Below are 17,822 nucleotides of genomic sequence, written 5' to 3'. Positions count from 1 at the left end.
CCCAGACCACTCACATTACTACAAGCACCTGGAATACAGGAAATGAGTTTTCTCCACAGCCCAAATCGATTAGCGCTGGCGAGAACCTTTCTTATAGGAACATGGATGTGCCATCATCTCCATGGCCCTTTCAACACCTCAGCAAATGTTAAGTGATGAGGACATCAGACTTCCTACCCATACCTCAGCAAAAGTCTGAAGAAAGGCCCATGATTCTTAGACTTTCAAAGTCCCTTCTTATCCTTTCCCCTGTAATGGTGAGATATCCTTCCATGTTTCATGCCTTATGGGCAAGAGATCAGAGTTTTCCAAACTGTATTTCATGAAGTACTAATTCCGCTGGATGGCATAAGGTAAAAAGACAAAAAGAGGCTCTGTGGCTAAACAACTTTGTGAAATGTTTCATTGTAAAAATGAATTATAGCTTTCTTTACTGCAGGACTCTGCAGAGTCTACAATCTTCAAATCCCCCAGACTTATTTCATCATAACATCCTGGATTCTGTTTACTTTTGCTGACTATCTCCCAGGATTAGCATTTCCTGAAACCCACTTTGGGAAATGCCAAGTTGAACCGTAAGTTCTCTCAGTAGATTGCAAGTGCCTTCAGAAAAAGGACTTTGTCCTATTCATCTTGATATACCCAACACCTATAACCATGCCTGGCACCTGATAGGGGCTTGATAAGGATTACTGAATAAATACATGAATATGGACATGAGAGCATGTGTGATTCCCAGCGTGAAGGCTATTTGCGACAAAGACTGATGTTAGAATCTTCTCTTGCTGTGACCTTTCAGAGTCTCTATTGTACAGAAAGAGGAATCCACTGGGTCCATTAGTGAATATTTTTGTTGACTGCAATTTGTATCTCATTTCCATGAGGGCTTGAGATACTTACCCATTGTGTTCTACCAGTGGATTGGCCAGAGAATCAGGCTTGCCCAAAAGGGAGGCTGAACACCATTGAGAAGCAGGCAGTTAACCCCCTGGGAGGCAAAAAGCCAGAACAAAAAGTGTTGTAAAAAGGATTTTTTACCACCAGCCATGTCCTCCCTTCTGCTTGTATCCAAGTAAGCAAAGGTAGGTTGAAAATTGTAGGAGTAGATGATACCAGGTAGAAGCTAAGCCCAGGCACCTTGTCCTAGGACATTTCAGGTGTTCTCCATCATTCTCGTTAACTTCTAAGGAGGGATCCCATGGTGGATGCAAAAGTCTAAAGGGAAGCCCATGTTTCTTAGACTTTCAAATTCCCTTCTTACTCTTTCCTCTTTAATGGTGAGATATTATTCCATGTCTTATGCCTTACGGACGAGAGATCAGAGTTTTCCAAACTGTATTCCACGGAGCACTAATTCTGCTGTATAGTATAAGGAAAAAAGACAAAAAGAGGCTCTGTGGTCAAACAACTTGAGGTGATCAGTTAATTCTCTGATCACCTCAAGTTGTTTGACCACAGAGCCTCATTTTGTCTTTTTCCCTTATACCATCCAGTGGAATTATAAAGTAAATAGAAGTGCAACTGGATTTGAAAAACATTGACGCTTTAGTTTCTTGGAATCATCAAACAATTCATTTGATTTCAAGCAAACCAACCCAACATCCCCTCTCCATCCAGTGGTTTTTCATTAAGCCAGCTGGAATTTTTTTCAACCCACCATAAATTCAGTGCGTGAGGACAATTGCTGTGTCTCCCCTGAGCTACAGTTAGCTAAATGTGTTCCTCACTCTGTTCTGGCAGCAACAGCCTGGTTTTCCAATCAAGTCAACTGACCAGACTTCTACTTAAAGGGATGCTTGCTGCCAAACCACTAATTCAACCCTCTGAGACAGCCAGAACTTCAGAGAAGGCGATGATAAAGATGCCCAGACTGCAAAAATAAAGGCATTTATCCAACACCAGAGACAGAAGAGTGACAGAAATAGTAGTCTTCATAGCTGCTCAGCCAAGGGGGCCACTTCCTTAAATAGCTGATATAAGATCCAGGACATTGGTATCTGGTAGATAGTAGATCCTCACTCAAAGTTGAGATGAATTGGTTAAAACCCATCTTAGGATTAGAGTAAAAGGGATTCAGTCTCCATCCCCTGCAATATTCATCAACTATTTTTGCCAAAAAAGAAGGGAGAAAAGTGCTCCCCCTTATTCATTCCAGGGCTGCTCCTGCCATCCCATGGCTTAAGAGTTTACACAGAACACATCCATAAAGGAGCAGACGTACACAATCTCAGGGCCACGCTGGAAATAAATGGTCTCATTCGCAATTCCGTTCCTCTGCAAACAGACACGTGATTTGGATGATAAAAATTTACCATGGGACAAAGAAACTCTCACCTCTCATATCTACTGAGAGCAAGGTACATGACACCATGGACAACTATCCCAGAAACTGGTTGGACTTTCGGTCTGCCTGGCACCCCTGTTTCCCCTAGGGAACGGCTCCTCTTGGGTTCCATGTGGTGCTACTGGGGCTGCTGATGCCTCTGTTTTTTCCTGCATCCACTCCACCTCCACAGAGGTGAGCACATGACTTGACGCAGGCCAATCTGGGCACTTGGGATGTTCCAGGTGCCCAAGTGATGATCAGACTCCTTTACTAACACCATGATTTTTTATCATTTGGCCAAAATACAGCCAGCAGATCTGCCACCGTTGGACCTACTGCTTACTGTAGTGGTGTTGTGTCGTATTTCAGGGCATGCCTTATGGAGTCAGACTGGATTCAAAAACACGGATATCCAGTTATATGACCCGGGCAGGTACTGAAACCCTTTGCCTAAGCTCCTTTGTATGTGAAGTGGGGCAAACAACAATAGTACCTACCTCCTAGGTTTGTGGTGAGGACTAAGTAAATATATAAAAAGCATATAGGGGAGTGCCTAGTGTTTACCACAAACTCAATAAATTATTTGGAGAGCCAAACTGGGGACTCATTTCCTTAGGTATGCTAGGATGGAAGCCTCTTCAAAGGTGTTTCCACCACTGATGATTCTATCATCAAGGGTAAAGATGCCCTGATGTGCAACCCCTACTTACTCCACTGTCAACCCACATGAGCTCTTAGTCTGTCTCACAGACAATTACAACCAAGAAAAAGGGGTAGAGTTGAGTAGGGGTAGCAGTCACTCTGATTCAGAGACGAATATCTCCAGCCAACTCCAATTCTCTGCCTTCCTTCAGTGGTTCTGTTTATAGGTATGAGATCTGGTGTGTCCTGAATTTTTTACTTCTTTCTCTTCATTTTAATCTAAAGCTCTCGCCCAGGTGTTGAGATGACTGACAAACAGAATTCCTTAAACATAGACCAGGCTTGGAATCTGATAGAGTTTCTGCCACTGATCTGGTAGCTTTCAGTTTTCCAGCTGGCCTCTGGGTTCTCTGCCCTGGAATTCAGGAACTGGAAAATGTAAACATTGCATTTCCCTCGTCTTTAAAATAAGAGGGGAGGGAGGCTGGGCTCTTGTTACTTTCAAATATCCACAAAGTGAGGATGACAGCTCCTCCCCCATGAGGGGGGAATAGGGCACAACCTTCCCTCATTTATCATGGAAATGACGCTTTTCTCAATTTGCTTACACCCCAAATCAACTGCAGCTTCTACAGCTGATCTCAGGGGAGGCAGGTAGAGAAGTTTTCTTTTGCATCAGGATTGGCCACCCCAGTGGGGCAGATGGAAATAATTTTCAGACTTAAGACCTGTCATTAGGTCCCAGGCACCATTATCTTGGCCATTTCTGTCTACCCAGTATAACCCAGACGTGGATAAGATTAAGTCAAACCGATGGTCCATGCCAGTGGCATTCTAAAGCCCTCCCCAAGACTTCTGCATATTCCTGAGGGACTTACACACTCTAGGTCACCTCTGCTTCTGGGATCCCATGTCTAAGGTACTTTGTTCACAGGTAATTGACCCAGATATAACACCCAGCCCTGTCTTCAGTTTCCACTGAAAGCTCATGCTCAAGGGCATTTATGAAAGTAAAACATTTTACCAATGAGTTAGAGGTCACAGAGATAGGTAAGATTATGTTCCATGAAATATACAGATTAAAATATGTTAGACACCGATAAAGTCTGATGTACCAGATGTTCTGAAAAATCCTGTTGGCCAATTAGTCCTCAGCAGCTTAACTCCCTTGTTTCCCTCCATTCACCATCCAGCCTTCCACCTTCTCCCTCTCATTCCCCCTTCCTGTCCCATCCCTCTCAGAAATGGGAGGTCAGAACTTCAAATGCTAGTAGGGATTAGCAGGTATCAAACATATGGGTTGAGAAGTGGGGTGTCAGACCCTAGAGAGGATCCAGCCTAACTCAAGACATTCAGGTTCAAAACACTCTGAAGCACTTGTGTCCTACTAAATACCTTCTGCAGGTCTTTTGGCTCCAAAGGCTGCCAGTTTGTGGTCTATTAGCATAGTCTCCCTCTTTGCCACAGCCAGCCAAGACACAGCAACAATGCCACTAAAACAGGAACTAGCAAGGGCTCTCTCTCCCCCGCTTCATGTGCGTCCTGAAACCTTAACAAAGTTAGATGTCCGTCAGCATAATCAGTCCATATGCTGGATGTGTGAATGTAAGTCCTCCAGGTAACGGGAGAACTTGGGTTCAGAAACTAGACAGCCTGAGCTCACCCTGGGCTCCACTAATCTGCTAGTGTAGTCGTTTATTTATTTATTGTGGAAAAATATATATAACAAAAAATTACCTTTCAAATAGTTTTTTGTTTGGTTGGTTGGTTGGGTTTTTTGTTTGTTTGTTTGTTTGAGACAGAGTCTCACTCTGTTGCCCAGGCTGGAGAGCAGTGGTGCAATCTCGGCTCACTGCAAGCTCCACCTCCCGGGTTCACACCATTCTCCTGCCTCAGCCTCCCGCGTAGCTGGGACTACAAGCGCCCACCACCATGCCCAGCTAATTTTTTGTATTTTTAGTAGAGACAGGGTTTCACACTGTGTTAGCCAGGATGGTCTTGATCTCCTGACCTCACCCACCCGCCTTGGCCTCCCAAAGTGCTAGGATTACAGGCGTGAGCCACCACGCCAGGCCTCAAATCATTTTTAAGTGCATGGTTCAGTGGCATAAGTACATTCATACTATTGTGCAACCATCACCACCATCTAACTCCAGAACTTTTCACTATTCCACATTGAAACTCTGTACCCATCAAATAATAACTCCCATTCCACCTTCTCCTGGCCCCCGGCAATTACCATCCCACTTTCTGTCTACATGAATTTGACTATTCTAAGTACCTCACGTAAGTGGAATGACAGAACATTTGTCTTTTTGTGTCTGGCTTCTTTCACTTAGCATAAGGTCTTAGTTCATCTGTGTTATAGCATGTATCAGAATATCCTTTATTTTTAAGGCTGAATAATATTCCATTGTAGGTGTAAACTACATCCAGTTTACCAATGGACATTTGGGTGGTTTCCACCTTTTGGCTATTGGGAATAATGCTGCTATGAACGTTGATGTAAAAATATCTACTCAAGTCCCTGCTTTCAATTCTTTTGTGTATATACCCAGAAATTGAATTGCTAGATCAAATGGTAATTCTATGTTCAATTTTTGGGGGAACCATGCCTGTGTATCCTTAAACCAGAGTGTATCATAGAACCTCTCTGAACCTCATCTGTAAAACAGGGATAATAATAGCAATGCCATTTCAGGGTGGTCTGAGAATTAATGCACATAAAGCCTTTGACTCAAAGACTGGACACATTAATAAATGTTCACTAAGTGTTTGCTTGATGTTTAATCTCTTCGTCCTCTGAATTGAGGGACTCATACTAAAATAATCTCTAAAGTCACTCTCAGCTCCTAAACTCCATGATCCCATCATTAAATTATTTTCCTGTTGGGGATGCCAGGAGCTCTCAGAGTATATATTAGGGGAACACCCTCTTCATGATCCCCACAAAAATCCACCCCTGCCAAGAAGGCCCAATTTTCCTAGCTTTCTCCTGGGAATTTGCCAACACATCCCAGTGTAATCTAACATCTAATTTTTCTTGACACGCCTCCGTTGCTTTCTTTCCACGTTTCCTTTCTTAGCTGGCTTTTTCCTGCCCACTGAATATCTGCACTTCAAATTATCTTCCCTGGTTGCATTTATGTTCATTCCCCACAAGTTAGTGTCTGTTGGAAGCAACACTTATGAAGTTCTCCAGATTAAGTTTTCATTCCCAAGAGTCCCATATTTTAAATGAGGTTTTCCTCTTCGGCAGAATCACACTGGCAGAGCTACTGCAATTTGGTGAAGTCAGTGGAGTTGGGCTTCTCCCCCGCTTCTGTTTATGTTGGGTTATCACTTGGCCTCGTGTTTGGATTCTCATCCTCCCAACATGTGTCACATGCCGGTGAGCAACAACGCTCTCCCGTACCATCCCCATGGATGTTTACAATTCAGCAAATACTCTTTTTAGAAAAGTTAATTAGAGGAAATATGCTTCCAAATTTTTCTCGACTGGGGCCAGATTCAGCATCCCAGCAGGGAGTGGACTCCCTTCACTGCTTGAAGAAATATTTTCCTTCTCCACGCGATTCCTCTGTCTTCCCTCGAAATGTGAGTAAAACATTCAACAACTAAAATATCCTCGCTAAATACATGAAGCTGCACTCTGGTTCAGGCAGCAGTTTAGCCACCAACAAACTGTGCATCCTCCCTGAAGCTTTTTCACAGCCAAAGGTAAAAGAGGTTCTCGGGTCAGAAATAAATGGATTTTTCAGATTCTGGGCTAGGAAAAAGAGGCAGCTCAGGTGTTTTTATTTTTATTTTTTTAAAACTTATGACTTTGAAGAGCCTCACCTGCCATGTAATAAAAAAGGAAGCAGGGGAACACTGATGTAACCCTGAGGAATCGAATCCACTGAGCCCTGGCACTCTGAGAAGAACCAGGTCCTCTAGAGCTGGTCCACCGACACCATGCCCAAAGGCGAAGATGAAGTAGGGAGGTGCCTTAATGCAAAGTCACCCACTTACCCTTGGTGTAAGGATTGCCAGCCCTTACGAAGGGTTCCTTCTTCCTTTATTATTGTCTTTGGGCTGCTCCAGACACCATGGAGGCAAAATTCAAATGAAACACTCACCATCTTTATTGTAAATCATTAAGCAACATCCTACCTGGGTAGGCAGGCTCTAGGTAGATGGAAAGTTTGACCAAAATGAAGGGCAGGGGGGTTTGTGTATCTCAGTTTTTTGCTGATCATGAAGGGATGTGCCCATGGCTGAGTTTCCCTTCTATACAGGCTATCGCATTTAGCATCCTCCCCACCCCACCTGGCCTGTTTCATTCTCAGGAACTTGCCAGCTACTTGCGGCGGCAGAGCACCCAGCTCTCAGGTAGAGTTCAGGTGACAGGTAACCAGCACAGAAGGGAAGCAGCGAAGGCTCACAAATAGCTTGCCCCCATTTAGAGCTGCCCCATTTGGTCATATCTGTACATCTCAGCCTGCCCTCACCTCACCTCATGAGGTCTCACCTTACCCCTGGGCTATAGAAGGACAGATGTTCCTATGACGTTCCCATTTCCCTGCCTACCAGCAAGCGGGCTGTCATAAGACAAGCCTGCCATCCCCTCGCTTCTGCCCTTAGCTGGATCTCCATGTCATGTACCAGCCTCATTTGTCCCCAGAAGCCCATTTGACCTGGGGATTGTGGCTTAGAAAATGACATATGAAAACCAAAGAAGCCAGAGCTCCTTCAAAACAAACCCTGTGCATCCCCAGAAACAATCTGCACTTTTAACCTTGGCTTTTTTCTTATTTCTCACTCTCATCAAAAAGGGAGTGTGTCTATATATGCTGAGTGAGTCAATCTCCTGTGCTTGGATATGCTCTGAAGGGGTATGGCTGTAGGATTTCGTGAAGCAACATTCACCAGAACACCAAGCAAGCCCTGCTTGCTTGCTTTTTTGCTTGCTTGCTTGCTTGCTTGCTTTTCTTTCTTTCTTTTCTTTCTCTCTCTCTCTCCCCTTCCTTCCTTCCTTCTCTCTCTGTCTTTCCTTTTCTTTCTTTTTCTTTTTCATTTTCTTTCCCTCTCTTCCTTCTTTCCTGCTCACCTCTGAGGGAGCCCTTTCCAAGGGAAACTTAGCTTTTGCAAGTCAGAGCGGGCAACTCAGAATTGATTCCCTAAGGCAATTTGGTACTTTTAAAATGATAAAAAGAGCAAATAAAATAGGAGCTGGTCCGCTTTCCTGAGACAGTTCAGGCCCACGATTTGGGATGACAAAACCATGTCACAGTCTCAAGGAGGGCCACAGGAGCTCCAGCACCACCAGCCAAGTCCCCAAGATTATCACTGGAAAAGCACCCCCTTCCACCCCCACCCCCACCCCAAACACACACACACCACACCTCCTGAGACTCCCAGTCCTGCTCCCAGGCAGACCCCAGGAGGAAAATGCTCCCTCCTAGGGTGTCCCGGACGCTACTCACAGTACCTCTTGGCAAGCACGAGATGAGAAGGAGCTGAAGAAAAGTGAGCCCCAACTGCGTCCAGCAACCCAGCTCCATCCTTGCCGCGGCTGGTGCCCGAGCGTCTGCTGGGGAGGGAGAGGAGGGACCTAGGGACGCCGGGGGCAGGCGGCTTTTACAGGGACCTCCCCGAGCCCCAGCTGAGCGGGAGCTCGGGTTTCAGCTCGCCAGGCTCTCCCATCTTCATCTGAGGGGAACCACCTTCAGCCAGAGCGACGTCAGCCCAAACCTCTCCTCTCCGCTGCCTTAACCCTTGCGGGGCCCCGGGAGGTGTGGCCATTCCTGAAGCCCGGGGACGGCGGCTGCGAAGGAAGGTGCGGAGCAGGGAGGCCAGCCCAGGTCCAGGTGGGCTCCCAGTGTTGGATGCTGGGAGGAGGGGCCGCAGGACCCTGGGTGGGAGCGAAGGTACACAGGGCTGCGGGGCGCTCAGGTGAGGCCGGGAGGTCTTCCTGCGCGAGGCTGAGACGGGAGCTGGCTGTGCCCGCTCTGACTGCACACGGGGAGCCTGATTAAAAGCCTGGCCTAAAGAGAAGGAGGAGTTGGTGATGGGAGGATAAAGGGAGCCTTCCTCCACTCCGCACTCAACACCCCTCGTTTATCTCCTTTCCTCTCCGTTTGCTCCAGGTGATCACAGTTTGGAAAGCTTATCTATAGGCTACTGGAAAAAGTTTTCCTCTTCCTGTGATCCATGGTGAATTCAGCAACATGAACAGCCCCTGCACACACGCCAGGCAGGGATGGAAAAGAACACATAAGAACCCTCACTGCCTCCACCGAGAGGGCTCAGCTTAGGGACAAGATAGCAAGTGACATCTCGAAGTGAGGAAGAAGGATGTTTTATAAGATAAAAGGTTACATTTTTTATAAACTTCTCCGTGCCAGGTACCTTACATGTATTAACTCAACTATTCGTCACAATAAACCTAGCCTCTGTATTTTCCAATTAGCGAAATGGAACCATTGAGGATTCAATAACTCATCCAAGGCCACACAGTTAGTGAGGGGCAGAGCCAGAGTTTGAACCCGGTTAGCTTAGGTCCACAGGCTGTATTGTAGTCTTAGCCACCAGGCTATAGAGCTTCTTACGATGCTGCATATGCAGAATTATATTTAACCATTTGAAATGGCTTGGCTGTGCCCCCACCCAAACCTCATCTTGACTTGTGGTTCCCATTATCCCCACGTGTCATGGGAAGGACCAGGTGGAGCTAATTGAATCATGGGGACAGTTACCTCTAATAAAAGTTTTAATTTTATTTTCTAGATATTGGGGAGCCCTGGTGGTTTAGGAGTAGGGGGTGCTGAGCTCAAAGCAACGTCTCAGGAAGAGAAGTCACCCTGGACTATTGATGAAGGCCTGGAGTGAGGATTAAGAAATGGAAGTGGAAGGGAAAAGATAAGGGGAGAAACCTGAGGAATAGAATCTGTAAGGCTCAGGACAGATCAGAAGGTCAGGAGCCCTGACACAGGTGCTCCACTAGAAAGAATTTCTGAACTCCAACCCTGCTTCTGGGGGCCTATTGCAGTAAAGTGACTGGAAGCAAGAACTCAGCAGGCCTGTGTTCTAATTGTTGATTCCCCACTTACTGGCTGTGTGACCTTAAGCAAGTTAAGTAACTCTCTGAAACTCAGTCTTCACATCTATAAAATGGAAAGAATAATCAAACTTCCTTTGTAGATCATTGGAAGAATTTAATAAGATTATGCATGTAAGGCCCATAGCACAGAGCCTGCCACATACTAAGTGCACAATAAATATTAATCATTATCTCTATTATCTGTCCTGAGACTGCCCCCAAGAACATCGCATGGGATGAGTCTTGTTCCTACACTCAACTTCCATATTGAGGTGAAATCAGTTTAAAATGAGCACCAAGAGTAGCCTTAAACAGGAGCAGAATACCAGAGGGCAGCATATACCTAAGAGGTAGAGGGCAGAGGTTAGAAGAAGGGAAGTTCACCTTGTTGCTGGCCAACCAATACTGGTCCTTTGGTGATGGGATGGGGAAGAAGATGACTTAGTTTCCAAATAACTGTAGGCATAAGAGCCTCTTGGGCGTCTGTTTCAACTCCAGCTGACAGCACCACTTCCTTTTTCCTTTCATCTCCCGGGTCCCCATCTCCCACCCCCCACCACACACACCTTCCTGAGTCAATAACAAGCAACCTCATCCCTACATGAATTGCATCCCCCTGACAGGATGGGGCTGTAGGTGATGAACCTGAAGGTTAGCAGCATATACCACCCCCAAATATGCCCCTTTGGCATAAGGATTATTTTGAGCTGAAAGCAGTTAAGAAGAAGTAGATACAAGAAGAGGTCTCCACCTCCCCCTCTCTACCAGGACAGACAGAAGTTAATCACTGGAGACAACCCTAGACCCTTATCAGCCCAGAAGAATCTACATAGCAAAACTTACTAAGTAGTCTTATCTCCCATTAGTACCCCCATTTATTTATCTTCCCATAATTTGCTACCCATAGAAGCTCAAAGGCCTGTTTCGTTGTCTTGCCACTTCTCTGTGAATTTATTGTTCTTTTTTAAAATGCAATATAAACCCAAATCCTAACCATCCCTTTGAGTTACTCCTCACCAGGTACCTCCACGTGTAAGCACCATGCACAAGTTAATAAACTTTTGTTTGTTTTTCTCTTGTTAATCTGTTCTTTTGTTGTTTTTCTGTTTGCTTGTTTGTTTGTTTGTCATTCTAATTTACAGGGCCCCAGCCAAGGAATCTAAGATGGGTAGCGAAGAAAGATTACTTTTCCTTCCCAACAAACCTGTTTGGCTACTTGCTAAGGAAGTCCCTGGTAGTAAGTCTTTACTTCTCTAGGTTCGAGGGTCTGGAAACAGAGGCCCTTATTCTGTTTCTGGAATCCCCTTCAAGAGTTGATTTGCCAGTTTGTTGTCACTAATTTGGGTTTGTAAATTTCCTAGAGCTGAGGAACCTGGAAAGAAACTCTTAAAAAGATGCTCTACAAAGGTGGAGGATGTATTTTTCTGGAGAAGTCAAAGCAGTAATCAGATATTACCTTGTTGAACTGCACAATAATCCCAGGGCTGGAAGAGAAAGAGGAGAACTGTTATTATGATACAGAAAAGTCAGTAGTTTACCGAGGACATTCAGCACTACACAAATTTCTATTTTCTACACAAGTTTACCTTTCTGTCCCCATTATGGTCAATTCTATTTTTCATATTGATAGAGTTTAGTATTGTTCTAAATCAAGGGTTCTTAATCTGGAAGCTCCTGGTTGAGATAGGGTTTTTTGAGGGACTTTGAATCTTCCAAAATCATATGCAAATTTTTGCATGCAGGCTTTTGAATAAGAGGGAGCCATAGCCTTCTCATTTGCAAACTTGCAACTTTTTTAGAATCACTAATCTTCATAAGTTGAAATTTTAAAATGGACCAAATCTGAGATTTGGGGAAAGTGATTTTGTGAATATATACAGTCGTTGAGTCTAGGCTATAAACTGCACAATGGACATTTGGAGGGCCCTCTCACCTCCTCCTCACCTTTAAAAAAATATTTCTGACTTAAGAGCACTTGCTCTGGACTCTACTGACTAATGTTGAATGCAGATGGACCACTCGCTACCTGCATACATCTGGGCATATTATTTCACCTATGATGGCCTTGGTTTCCTCATCTGCTAAGTCTGAAGAACAGTACCTGTCCCCATAGGGCTAGAGTAAGGAGCTCAAAACAGTGCCTAAAATATACTAAGATCTCAGTAAATGTTAGCTATTTCTATGATGCTTATCTCCCCCTCTGCCCTCACCTCCTATCACTGCTTGCTTCAGGGGAGAATAAATCACAAGAAAGGCTGTGTATGAAAAAGACAAAGTGGCATGCTGGGACGTAGGGCATGATACCTGGAATTAAGAATTATCTACTAATAATCAGCATCAGGAATAAAAACAAATTGGCTCTAAAGATAGAGTCAGGCCACCCATTTAATTACAAGTCATAATACCCACTAATTTTCACCTGAAAGGATGAGGCACTCTAACAATACCTGTACCTTTTTCAGTGCCACCAGGGAGGCTGGTTGCATGTGAATCCATAGGGAGAAACAGAGAGGAGACTGTCTTTGTGAATTCTTACAGTTTCCTCAATCTCCCAGCTATCACTTCTGCAGATCAGCAGCTAAGAAGCAACCACACACTGGGAAAGCCAGAGGAAAGAGGGCAGAGGTGGAACTGGTCTGCAAACCTATAAGAGGCATCCCAGACTTCTGGTAATTAAGTTTGGTTTCCATTAGCTGTGCAAAACACCAAGTTCAAGTCAGCCAAGGCCAGAGATGGAGAAGGGCAGGACTGTGGAAAAGACAAAGGGCCCTTCCACTGGAGCCTGCTATAACTGGTCCCTTCATGGAAGTCTCCAGCCCTAATGAATCCCGGCTGTTCACCTACACAATGAGCAATCATGTTCTGCCTCAGGTCTGGCTCAGCTCCACTCCCTTCCACTGGGAGCCAGCAAGGGGGTAGGTACATCTGTGGTTCTTTCTCGGGCCACATTCTTCTGGCTCTATGTCATTCTTCACACAAATTGCTAAAAGCCGGCAAGCTTTTCTCCTTCATAGTTAATATGCTCCTGAATCACTTGGGGAAACCTGTTATTGACTTCTAAATGTATATTTATAAACTTCAATTTTTAAAAAAGTTGTCTGCTATGCAACTGAACTGCAAAGCCTTACAAAGAACACTGGCAAAAACGTTGACCACAGTCCAAGTGGCTAACTCAAAAACAGTTGAGTCATTTGGGTAGGGAAGAAGACAAAAAATAGAATAATTCCAAGAGAAGGTGATGGAGTACAGTGGCACACAAAAAAGTCACTGTGGTCAAAAGATCCCCACATGGATCAAGGCTCTACTATGTATGGACCTGGGCAAGTCCATCAGCCCTTCTGAGCTTCAGTGTCCTCATCCGTAAAAAGGGGGTAATAGCTACCTCTGAATTTTGGTAAGAAGACTACAATGATGCTGTTATACATAATAGGAGCTCAATCAATGTGTACTATTTTTTAATATTATAACTACTATAACTATCTATCTATCTATGAACACCTCATCCTGGAGTTTTTAAAAATAGGATGGAGAGAAGTGGCTTGACCTGAGAGGCACTGAAGAGGTTAGAAGGATGGGATCTGTGATTGATGATACGTGGAGGATAACAGTGAGAGAGAAGTCAAAGATGATTCCCAGTTTAATGACCATGTGGTGGTGGCTGGTGCATGGTGGTGTGCTGGAGGAGCCCCTTTGTTCTCTCTCTCTCTCTCTCGGATTACTCTGTCTGGGAGAATCTGGGAAAAACACTGTGGAGAGTCTTACATGGAGAGGAAGTGAAGCCTCTTGACAGTAGTCATATGAATGAGCTTGAGAACATATCCCCCAGTCCTTCAAATGACTGCAGCCCCAGCCAGCAACTTGGCTGCAACCTCATGAGAGACTCCTAGCCAGAACCACCCAGCTAGGCTGCTCCCAGATTCCTGACACTCAGAAACTGGGCAAGATAATGCATTTTATTGTTTTAAGCAACTAAATGTGTTAGTTCATTCAGGCTGCTGTAACAAAATACCATAAACTGGGTGACTTATAAACCACAGAAATGTATTTCTGTCAGTCCTCGAGGCTGGGAATTCCAAGGTCAAAGTCCCAGGAGATTTGTTGTCTGGTGAGGTCTCACTTTCTGGTTCATAGATGATGTGGTTCATAGATGATGTGGTTCACAGCTGAGTCCTCACATGGTGGAAGGGAAGAGCTCTGATCTCTTCAGTCCCCACTACGGTCTGGATGTTTATGTACCCTAAAAATGTGTTGAAACCTAATCCCAAATGTGGTGGTATTCAGAGGTGGGAACTTTAGGGTGTGATTAGGTCATGAGGGCAGAACCTTCATGAAGGAGATTAGTACTCTTATAAAAGAGGCCTGAGGGTGATTGTTTGCTCTTTCTGCAATGTTAGGACACAGCAAGAAGGCACCATCTATGAAGCAGAGAATGAGCCCTCACATGAAGCAGAGAATGAGCCCTCACTAGACACTGAGTCTGCTGACACTATGGTCTTGGACTTCCCAGCCTCCAGAACTGGGACCAATGAATTTATCTTGTCTACAAATTCTCCAGTCTATTGTATTTTTCTTATAGCAGCCTGATTGTACTAAGACAGCCCCTTACGCATCTACCAATCCAATTCATGAGGTCTCCACCCTCATGATTAACCATCACCCAAAGGCCCCACCTCCTAACATTGTTATGATGCGGATTAGTGTTACATATATAAATTGGGGGATATCATAAACAATCAGGCATAGCACACAGAAATAAAATACAAATACAAAAGGTTTCTGGATTGGGCAACATGGGTTAGAGGAGAAACTAAAACCTTCTATATATCAGTAAACATGCAGCCAAATGAAAACTGCCAGCCCAACCATATTTAATGTAAATATACATTGTTGAGCCTAAGGACTCAACAATGAGAAATGTTTAAATAGAGTTAGATTATCACAGTGAGGAGGCTTCCCTGTGCATAACAACAAACCAAATTCATGTGGCTTAAATAACAAGGAATTTTATTATCTCATATAACAATGAGTCCACAGGTAGAACGGCTCCAGAGTTGTTTAATCCTGTGGCTCAACAACAATGTAAAATACCCAGGACCAAATTACCAAAAGATACCTACAGCATGCAAGCATTTATATAAAATCTCAGAACACACAAAAAATAGCATACATTATTTATAAATATAAGCACATATCATTAGACTACTAAAACATATAAAGAAATGACATTCTCTTCAAGATAGCAGTTACCATTGAGAAGGAAGGGTAGAGCAAAATATGGGATATGAAATTTTTAGCGAAAATTTAAAAGAAGCACAGGAGAAATTTGAAATAATTGAAGCAAAATATTAACATCTGTTTCATCTTTGAGATGAGTACATAGGTATCCGTTATTACCTAAGCTTTTTTAATATGCTTGGATTGTTTATAATTATATGTAAATTTTATAGTGCTATAGAGATGACATAAGGGGGGAACATGCAGGAAACTATTTTCAGATGGATAAAGAAAACAAGCATTTATCAATTTATTTCAGAAACCATTTTGAGTGTCTGCTATATGCCAGGCACTATTCTAGGCAGTGGGGATAACATGGTGAGCAAGATGAATGATTTCTGTTTTTATGGAGTTCATGTACTATCAGACAAAAGTATGCAATAAAAAAGGAAAACCAGATGATGATAGTGTTAGAAATGAAACAGAAGAATATGCTTGAAAGTGACTATTTTGTGGAATCAGAGCAGGCCTCTATGAGAAGGTGACATTTAAACTGAAAACCGAGGTGAACAAAAAAAAAAAGAAAGCCATCCGTGGGAGCCTCTGAGGAAAGATATTCTAGGCAGAGGAAACAGCTAATGTAAAAGGTCTGAGCTGGGAATGGGCTTAGTGTTCTTGCAGAGCACAAAGAAGGCCAGAGTAGCTGGCACCGAAGTACATCATCAACTCTTTAAACAAGAGAGAATACGAAAAGCGCCTGGAGAAAACGGGAGGATCAAGTGAGGCTTCATATCAGTGTAACTTTATCGTTTGGGTGTTAAAGAATCCTTTGAGAATTCAATAAAAAGGTATGGATTCTAGAAAAATATACATGCATTCTGATATTTGCTTACAGTTTCAGGATATGTGGGGACCCTCTCAAGCCTATCCAAAATGACCTAACTCCCACATTTGAGCAAAGGCCACATTCTTCCCAGGCAGCCCCCAGTCAATGAGGGTACAGAGAAAAAGCCTCTGAAAATGCCATCCTCTCCCCAAGATAGTAAATCAAAGACAATATCACATTCCAAGGGTATGGTTGGAGACTGTTGTCACCCCTAAAGATCTTAATGATGCAGTGTTGATAATCTCTTTCTTAGCTCCCTATCTCAACTTTATTCACCAGTCTAGTCCCTGCAGAATGTAGAATAATTGTAGATTACCACATGTTCAACAAAATAGTAGATCCAATTATGGCTGCCTTATCATGCATGGTCTCACTGCTAGAGAAGATCATGTCAACTCAGGTGCGTGATACGCAGCCATTGAGTTTTTTCTATTGCAATCAGAGAAGAAAATTGGAAACAATTTTGTTCATGTGCAATGGACAATAACATACATTCACAGTGCTGTCCCAAGTGTATGTTAACTCTCCTGCAGTCATCACAATATAGTCACAAACAATCTGGAGTATCTGGACATCTTCCAGGGTAACACATTGATCCATTACTTCAGTAGCAGAGCAGGGAGAGTAAAAGGTGGCTAGCATACTGGAGGCCTTGGTGAAACAACTCACTTCTGATGGTAGGAGATAAACTTTATGTAGATGCATGAACATGGTGCATTGGTAAAATTGTTAGGGATCCAGTGATTAGGGGAACGCTGAGAGATCCTGTTCAAAGTAAAGGATAAATTGCTGCATCTTGCATCCTCTATTACAAAGAATGAAGTAAAATGTCTGACATTGGTTGCCTCCAGAACCCCTCTTTGGGTTGGGTTCTGGAGACAATACATTTCACACCTCTCAACGCCACTTCAACCCAGGAGACATAAAAGATAGCTAACTTTGCGTGGGGCCTGGAGCAAGAAAGGGATCTATAGTCAGTCCCGGCTGTAATGCAAGTAACTTGGCCACATGGAACATATGATCTGGCAGAAGATTTTATATTGGAGATGTCAATGGTGGGGGGGGGGGAATATGCATTATGGATCTTATGCAAGCCCCAATGGGAGAATCAACTTAAGCCCCTGATGTTCTGGACCAAGGTCATGTCATCTGTAGCACAGAATTCTATGCTTTTTGAAGAGCAAATACTGGAATGTTCCTGGACCCCAGTGGACATAGAACACTTGACTCTGGGGTATCAAGTGACACAAGTATGAAACTCTCCATCATGAACTGAGTTCTGTCAGACCCTCCAAGTCCTAAAGATACACAAACCCATAGCAATCTATCTTAAGATGGAAATGGTCCATCCAGAATCAAGCCCAAGCAGGACCAGAGGGAACAATCAAGCTTCATGATTGGAAACTCCAGACCCACATGCCATCCTCCATGACTGTCCAGTGCCCCTCTCCCAGCTTGCACTGTGGCCATATGGTTAGGGGAATTTCCAGTACAACTACCTGAAAAAGGGAACCCTACGCTTGGTTTACAGGTGGGATATCTTGGTAGTTGAGTGCAAGCTGAAGGTGGGTGGTGAGCACATCGCAGCCACTTTCCAGAGTAGCTTTGAAAGACAGTGCTGAGAAAAGATCTTTCCAATGGGTGGAGCTTTGAGTGGTGTACCTTTTCAT

The 17,822-nt window shown here is 43.9% G+C and overlaps 1 protein-coding gene across 4 annotated transcripts in view; it reads right to left on the bottom strand.

The window, feature by feature from the left end:
* Positions 1-12,878, bottom strand: part of PAMR1 (peptidase domain containing associated with muscle regeneration 1) — a 103,452-nt gene extending 90,574 nt beyond the window's left edge. For 3 of the 4 annotated variants that reach the window (XM_025355214.1, XM_025355215.1, XM_025355218.1), the window contains exon 1: positions 8,442-9,068. In XM_025355214.1, coding sequence (XP_025210999.1) covers positions 8,442-8,514 — 73 coding nt within the window. In that variant the 5' untranslated portion in view covers positions 8,515-9,068. Of the gene's footprint in view, positions 1-8,441; positions 9,069-11,508; positions 11,537-12,505 lie in introns of those variants that run through there. The other variant, XM_025355217.1, reaches the window with a different exon arrangement.
* Positions 12,879-17,822: the final 4,944 nt, after the last annotated feature.

Source organism: Theropithecus gelada, chromosome 14, assembly GCF_003255815.1.
Source record: "Theropithecus gelada isolate Dixy chromosome 14, Tgel_1.0, whole genome shotgun sequence".
Lineage (NCBI taxonomy): Eukaryota > Metazoa > Chordata > Mammalia > Primates > Cercopithecidae > Theropithecus > Theropithecus gelada.
Note: the sequence above shows the minus strand (reverse complement) of the source record. Positions and strands in the feature narration are given on the sequence as shown.